This window comes from Terrapene carolina, unplaced genomic scaffold (assembly GCF_002925995.2).
Source record: "Terrapene carolina triunguis isolate 2854851 unplaced genomic scaffold, T_m_triunguis-2.0 Scaffold508, whole genome shotgun sequence".
NCBI lineage: Eukaryota > Metazoa > Chordata > Testudines > Emydidae > Terrapene > Terrapene triunguis.
This window is the reverse complement of record NW_020664859.1, coordinates 1,732,776-1,740,630: the sequence shown is the minus strand read 5'-3', so window position 1 is coordinate 1,740,630 and position 7,855 is coordinate 1,732,776. Positions and strand designations below refer to the sequence as shown.

At 46.3% G+C, this 7,855-nt stretch overlaps 1 protein-coding gene across 5 annotated transcripts in view; it reads right to left on the bottom strand.

Moving 5' to 3' along the window:
• LRSAM1 (leucine rich repeat and sterile alpha motif containing 1) overlaps nucleotides 1–7,855 on the bottom strand; it is a 50,332-nt gene that overhangs the window by 39,495 nt on the left and 2,982 nt on the right. For 2 of the 5 annotated variants that reach the window (XM_026658709.2, XM_029913174.1), the window contains 3 exons: nucleotides 5,461–7,475; nucleotides 2,741–2,797; nucleotides 278–322 (listed from right to left, as the gene is read on the bottom strand). In XM_026658709.2, coding sequence (XP_026514494.1) covers nucleotides 278–322; nucleotides 2,741–2,797; nucleotides 5,461–5,532 — 174 coding nt within the window. In that variant the 5' untranslated portion in view covers nucleotides 5,533–7,475. The remainder of the gene's footprint in view (nucleotides 1–277; nucleotides 323–2,740; nucleotides 2,798–5,460; nucleotides 7,476–7,855) is intronic. The other 3 variants (XM_026658712.2, XM_026658711.2, XM_026658710.2) reach the window with 2 other exon arrangements.

Genomic DNA, 7,855 nt, shown 5'->3' with positions numbered 1-7,855 from the left:
TTCTGAGTAGATTGTTTGACTAGAGTGATAGGGAACTGACACCACGTTTAGCACCAGCAAGTCTCTCTCTCACTGAGGCAGGGGAGTAACAAGATAACAGAATCCTGGGTGCCCCAAGAAAACATCACAAAACCCTCTATATATAGCATTGCACAACTGGCCAAGTGCATTAAGGACAGAGATTTCACCTTCCTCTGAAGCATCATCTAAATGCCCATATACGCTACACAGGCACTTCACATACTGTAATAACGTTTAGTATTTAGACTTCTCTTACCTTTTTTTGCAAAACTTTACAGGTTGCAAAAGCGCCATAAGGAATCTGAAATCAAGCACAAAAATAGCTCAGTATGTCACAATGATACATTGCAACGTGCCATTACTTTTCTAAGCATTTCTAAAGTATCCATCCACAGGACTGAACAATCCGCTTTCATTAAAAACGCAACTGATTCTAAGATTACTGGTCTCTGTCATTAGTCAATAGCTGGTCCCAGGACCCAGCACTTCACTGCACTGCTGTGAACATCAACCAGTGGCCCTGGGCAGCACAACAGGGACTTCGGGCTAACAGAGAATGTGCTGCTAGGTCTGGGCAGCTGTCCAGGACTTGGACAGCTTAACAGGCAGTGTGCAGATCCCTCAGAAGCCCAGGCACATTCTAAATGAGTCACTATACAAATGGGGATCCCAGCATGTCTTTGTAACCCCCAGCACACACCCTGGCCAAATGGGAAAGGGGAGAGGATAGATGCCTTTACATATGTTGGCAACTGTACACAGGGGGCAGTCAGAAAACTGAGATCAGCGCATACTTTTAGCCAGTACCAAGCACCATGGCACATTTGGAACCACTGATGCTTTGACCTGTCTTGTTCACATGAAGGTGAAACATCAGTGGGTTTGCATCTCACAGACCATCAGGGGGCCAGAATGTGAAGATGTGTCTCGCTAAAGGGCATGGCAATTCCTCACTCACTATTACTGTCCTCGCTTTTCAACATCTGGGTTGTTCCAAGTTTGTGGGCAGCCTAGAAGAAGACAAAGCTAGGAGAGGGGCCTTGCTTTGCAGTTAGGATTTTTCTCTCTTTTTAAAGCAGCTGCCTAGTTGTATTGGAACCACAGACTTTTACTGTACAGGTAAATAAGCACAGGTTGCAAGATTCCTAGGTCTAGTACGAAAGGGATAAAGTTAAGAAAAGCAACCGTTAGCCTTTCACAAATAAATTTCCTGACAATGAGATATATTAAGCCATGGATTCTTAACCTGGGATCACAATAAGGTGTTGGGGGTCTTGACCACCCTTCTCTTCCTATATTGCTAAACGGGAGGGTGTTCCTAATATGGAAAAGGTGCAGAACTACTGTCTTAGGCCACAGAGAAGACTTCCCAAGAAAGGGGCAGAAGCCCCACACTTCAAGAGATGAACAAGACTGAACAAAGAGGGAACAATTCTGCACGGATAAAGTGATGACACAGATAAGTTAAGAGGTTCATCTCTGTCTCTAGACCAGTGGTCTCCAACCTTTTTATGCCCAAGATCACTTTTTGAATTTAAGGGCAACCCAGGATCTACCCTGCTGCTTCCATGAGGCCCCGCCCCTTCCCCAAAGCCCCATCCCACTCACTCCAATCCCCCCCTCCAGTCACTCGCTCTCCCCCACCCTCACTCACTTTCACCAAGCTGGGGTGGGGGTTGGGGTTCGTGAGGGGGTGAAGGCTCTGGGTTGGGGCTGAGGGGTTCGCAATGTAGGAGGGGACTCTGGGCTGAGCTTGGGGCAGGGGGTTGGGGTGCAGGAAGGGGTGAGGGGTTCAAGCTCTGGGAGGGAGTTTGGGTGGAGAAGGGGGCTCCGGGCTGGGGCACAGTGCTGGGGTGCAGGAGGGGGTACGGGGTGCTGGCTCTGGGAGGGGGGTCAGGGCTGGGGCAGGGGGTTGGGGTGCAGGGGGGGTACAGGGTGCTGGCTCTGGGAGGGGGCTCAGGGCTGGGGCTTGGGGTGCAGGAGGGGGTTCAGGTTGCAGGAGGGGACATGGGGGTGCTGGCTCCGGGAGGGGGCTCAGGGCTGGGGCTTGGGGTGCAGGAGGGGGTTCGGGTTGCAGGAGGGGGTATGGGGGTGCTGGCTCCGGGAGGGGGCTCAGGGCTGGTTTGGGGTGCTGGCTCTGGGAGGGGGCTCAGGACTGGGGCTTGGGGTGCAGGAGGGGGCTCGGGGCTGAAGGTTGGGGTGCGGTCTCCCGCTGGGCAGCACTTACTTCCAGCAGTTCCCAGTTGGCGATGAAGTGTGGCTGCCACTAAGGCAGGCTCCCTGCCTACCTCGGCCCCATGCCACTCCTGGAAAGCGCCAATGCGCCCCTGTGGCCCCTGGGGGAGGCGGCGGGCGGCACGTGGTTCCGGGCGCTGCCCCTCTCTGCAAGCACTGCCCCCGCAGCTCCCATTGGCCACAGCTCCCCATTCCCAGCCAATGGGAGCTGTGGGTGCGATGCTTACAGGCAAGAGCAGTGTGTGGAGGGAGACCCCTGCCCCTGGCTGCTTCTGGAAGCGGCGTGGGTCCGGGACAGGCAGGCAGCCCCGCTGTGCAGCTGGAGATCATGATCAATTGGGAGATCCTCCAGGGTCGACCAGTCGATCACAACCGACCGGTTGGTGACCACTGCTCTAGACTCATCAGAGTATAACGACTGAAGTTCAGTACTGGGAGGAAATGAGAGAGCTGGACAGGTCCCCTCACTCTGCAAATCACATACCTCGGACAGTTCACATTTAGATATATCAAGAATGTCATCAGCACCAGCTTCTTTTGCCTACAGAGAGAGAAAGAGATAAAGATATGTGCTGCAGCTTTAGAATGCTTAGAGAGACAAGTGGCCTCTTGCTGCATGTTGGCTAAACTACCCTGCTGACATAGAAATTTAATCACAGCTCTTTGTTATGGCCACCACAATCAAGGGCAAGTATTAGATGCAAAGTATATTCCATAGTTATACCCGCAGCCCTGCTCATGCAACCAAGAAACTAAATTCTACAATACAAACATTGTTTGTGCAGCAAAGTGAATTTCTGTATCAAGAGCAGAGACGTCACTTACTTGTGCGAGAAGATTTTAACAGAGAGCATATGAAAGTGTTTTAGTGACATAATTCCTGGTTCTCTAGGACTGGAGAGAAATAGATCATGCCATGAATGAGAGGGAGGCTCTACTACATAAAGGGACTACTGTAAAAATGACACCTCTTAGTCATCAGACTTACTCCCTTTGTGCATTGAGAATCAGATTCTGCTATCTATAGGAACAAAAGTAATTACTGCTGCTTTCTGTTCCTGCTACAGGGCTAACTCAGCTGCTGAAAGGGGAGCTGGGATTCATTCCTTCTTGTGTAAAGCGGTTATTATGTTCCAGTTAGTAGCACTTGTGTAAACCTGTTGCTATCACTGAAGGCAATAATGAGGTTGCAGCAGTGAGCATAACTTGGCCTCCCAAACTTGTTATTATTAGTGATGCTCATAGGATGGAAAGAGTCCAGCTTGACTTGGAGCCCAGACTGAGTCTACAGGGCTGGCAGTTAGAAAAAAAATCCTTTCACTTGGAGACTAAGCACAGCCACTATGGCAATAATCCTGGGACAACAAACACCAGGCCCCACAGTGCTAGTTTTACAGACACTTTTCCAGAGCAGAGACACACTTTGGGCCTGACCCTGCACCACTACAAGCAGTAGGAGTTTCACCACTCACTTCAAGGGGGGATGGATCAGGGTCTTCAAGTGCATAAGCACCTAGGCCCTGATCCAGGAGGATATTTAAGTACATGACTAACTTTAAACTCGTGAATAGTCCTACTGACTCAAAAGCTCTATCGTGCTTATGCACCTTGCTGAATTGGAGCCCCTCAGACAAGTTTCAAGGAGCAAAAAGTCAATTCCAAACACCACCTAAGCTTTATCCGTGAAGGTGGAAGTTTGAGTGAATTTTAGGGTGGGTGGAGTAACAGATTGATAGCCCTGGAGACCAAAGCTCCCATTTATTTCCAGAACAGGTAAAGTCCCAGCAATGCCCAGGGCAAGCTGCCCCTTTACTGCCCCACCAATATGCCAATCCTGACATGGTGCAACCATATCTGGGGTAAAAGGGTAGGTTCACTGTCCTTGGCCTCTCTGCTGAGACTGTCAACAAGGGGGCCTATAAGCGACCATTTTTGTGTATTTTGTGACATGTACACCTGTCCCACTAGGAACTAGCCAAAGCCGCCCTCCCCGCAAATTCATTTCACACAGTCCACTGAAATGAAGGCAGCTTACATGAACATAAAAGTGAAAGGGAGTTGTGATGGGGAACACGACAGAGGCTAACAACAACTGCCAAACCAGTCCAATTAGTTGATTGGACTCTGAACAAATGAATCACTGTAATGTTCAGACACAAAGAAAACCATCACTTTCACTGGTCAGGCTGCTGGGGTTACTAGGAAGAATTAGAAGCAGCTGCAAGTCACAAGAGCAATTCTTCATAACTCTCAGCATCCTCATCTGAGCTATTAAAAGATACAATGACCAGTTGGAAGAAGAGTTCTTCTAGTCCTCTGCAGCTTCTAAGGTAAATTACATTTTGGGGGTCTAATCATTTCCAAAGTAATGACTTCAGGGAGTAGCATTATTAATACATATTTATTCATTCCTGTTTTCACCAGACAATTAGATGTAACTACTGTTATTAACCCAGGTAGTGAAACTGATGTCATGCAGATACGTGTCAGAAAATACAGGGGCCAAATTCAGCTTTAAATGAAGGTTTTAGTGCAGAGCAAGATGGTAGGAAGTGCTTAGAGAGGCAGAGCTTATACATCATACTAGTTTAAAATACACACATTGGATGCAGACATCCAAAGCAACATTTGATCCTTTGGCTAGCTAGTGTCTCTAAATGATTAAAATTATGAATAGGGAAAAAAGTCTAAAACCACTCATCTCTTCTCAGTTACACCAGCTACACCTCATACAGTGCATAAGGCCTTTCATCCTGAAGCACTTTGCTATCTGCTTAAATAGGAATCAATCTCCTGCTACCGAAATGTGGCTGCCTCTGGGGTACAACATGGCAGTCATCCTATGCCAGCACCACTCTACAACTACTTTTAGAAGTGGTGAAAAAACTACCTGGGGTTTATTTTAAGGAAGCAGAATATAAACCAGGGGACAGACCCTCAGCTGGTATAAAGCATTGTAGTTTCATTCACTTCAATGTAGCTATGACAACTTATATCAGTTGAGGATCTACCCCAGCTGTCCTGGCCAAATCACAGTGCAGGTAAACACCTGGACTTTCATTCATTATTATTATTCGCACTGCAGTAGCACCTAGTAGTGAAAGTGGCATAGGATCTGTAGTTACCAGTGGTTGGGAGTTCAGCTTAGCATCCTTATCCAAAAGAGTGATACAGAAAAGGGAAAAGCACCACCCCTAAGCTTACCAGGCACATTTGGTATTCAAGGCGCTTCCGGGCCTCATCACTGGGTTTCCTTTTACGGAAGAACAGCAGCATCTTTAGCTTTTCACTCCAGATCTGTCTCAGTGGCAGAAAGCGATCAGTGTAAACAAAGGCAGAAGAGTCAGGGAGTGTATGTAACAGGTGTTGACAGGGAGCCTGTGTTAAGGAATTTCACTCTAAGTAAAAAGAAGAGAAAATCACCATCTCTGCATTTGTCTTTGTTTAGGCTGACTCTGCCAGATGATCCCCATAAATCAGTGAGACTCCATGTTGGCAGAAGGATTAGAGTGCCCAATTGGATGCTTATTTTGCATCCAGGCAGTACCTGCCATTACAGTAGATTATTTTATGCTTTTAAACCCCACCTTTGCCTTGTGCTAATGTAATACCTTTCAGGCACTTGCTTTTTAGACAGAAATACAGAATCCAAGTAGGATACTTCTCCAATTTTAATCACCCAATACTTTTGCTTAAAACATCTAGTAGTTTAAAGCCCATTTTCAGTTGGCAGACTTTTCAAGATATAATCACTTTCATTCTGACCTATGTTAACGCAAGTGCACCTAAACTTTGCCCATAAAATCAGAGTTGATTGCCACCGAGTTAGTCATATGCAGTGGCATGGGCTGCAGAGACGATAAATTCCAAACTGCAGTGCCTGGAGGACAAGCCTCTCAGCTCAAGCTTGAGTATTGATGCTGCGACCTGTAGTTTTTGCAGACAGTCTTGCCATATTAAACACTAGGGTGGCCTTGTTACACCGAATTATGGACTCTGTGGGACACATTTGGCCAATCCTGAATTAACCAGCAACTATGCAAACAATACCGCAAGTCATGTAGCAACAATAGCAATAAGGTGAGAGTGCTGTAGTACACCAAGACCATTCCTATCTTCAGAAATGAGGCCTGCATGAACTAACATGCACTGAGGGTTACTACCGTTTGGAGATAATGTACCAAAAACCTCAAAGAGCTTTGGGATACAGGGTTGCAAAGAGTAACTGAATGGTTCTTTCTCAGATGAGCTGTGACTGGGACTATGTATTACTGATGTATTACTATCTGCTATACATGCACATGGCAGATACAGTCCCATCAGAGGGAGCATCACAGCACCAGACATTATTAAGATTTATAATATAAACAACAAAATAATGACATTAAGTTCATGAAAAATATGGCAGCTTTCATTCCCTCAGAATAACCTTAAAATGGAACAGTCCAGCAGTCAGAACTAATCTAAGAGCAGCTAGCACCAGAGGCAGAACGAGAGAATTAGGAATATTCAGCCAATCCAGATCTGGCTGTTTGAATGGCTCCTAGTGCTTTATAAAATGATACTCTACGTAGAAATTTACACACACAATACACAATGTTACTGGTCCATTACAAAGGTTTTATTGGCTGATGTTGGGGTAGCTGCATAACTCACAAGCAGTGAAGGCACAAGTGAGTCAGGGAAGGCAGGGTTTCTTAATGCCTACCGTATCCCCACATATATTTTATATATGTCAAACACTGTAAAAGTGTTTGCAAGATTTTAGGTTTCTAAACTGATACAATGTTCAGGGCCTTTCACCTACAAAGGTAGGCTGCCGTAGATTATATGCGCCCAAACACACAGGGCTGCAGTGGGTGAGGACAGTTGTAAATAATACATTGTAAAGACCTCTAAACATTAAAATAGTTTTCTGACATAACAATGAGGGAAGTGGAAGGTCTGATATCTCAGGTCCTTCCAGGGCTAGAACTGGGTGCTGGGCATCCCAGCGGAAAGTGAAGACCTGGTTCTATCCCCAATCAGTTGTGAGACATGGGCCCTTAACTATGCCACTGCTCCAAGACTGAAGATTGCTGTGAAGGGCAGTTTAGAAGGAGAAATTTCAACCGGTTGTCTGGCAAATTGGGTCCTTTAAATGGCAGCTGCTTGGAAACTGCTCAGAAATTCAGGAAGTCATCCAGCAGATGTGGGTTAGCTGGCACACAGCACATGACCTGGGTGCATGATAAACAGAAAGTATTACATGACTATCATTTTTCCATAGGTGCTGTGTACATGAAAGCAATCTCATCACTATATTATTGGTAGTACTGGCCTATTAAGGTTGCCTGACACATCCCATTATAACACTCTATTTTCAATTGTTTATAACGTTGCCAGATTTCAACCATTTAAGGTAAAGTTGTCCATGCCAGGTGTTTGTCACAGACTGAATTATTTTCAAAAATTTCAGCCAAAATGGTTCAGCCATTTCCGAGAACAACGCTAGGGAAAAATAAGTCCTTTTGCAATGTTTAAAAAAAAAATCTGGCGATCTTTTGACATGCTCTAGTGCCCTCATGCTTTGGAGCTGGTGACATTCAGCAAGGAGATG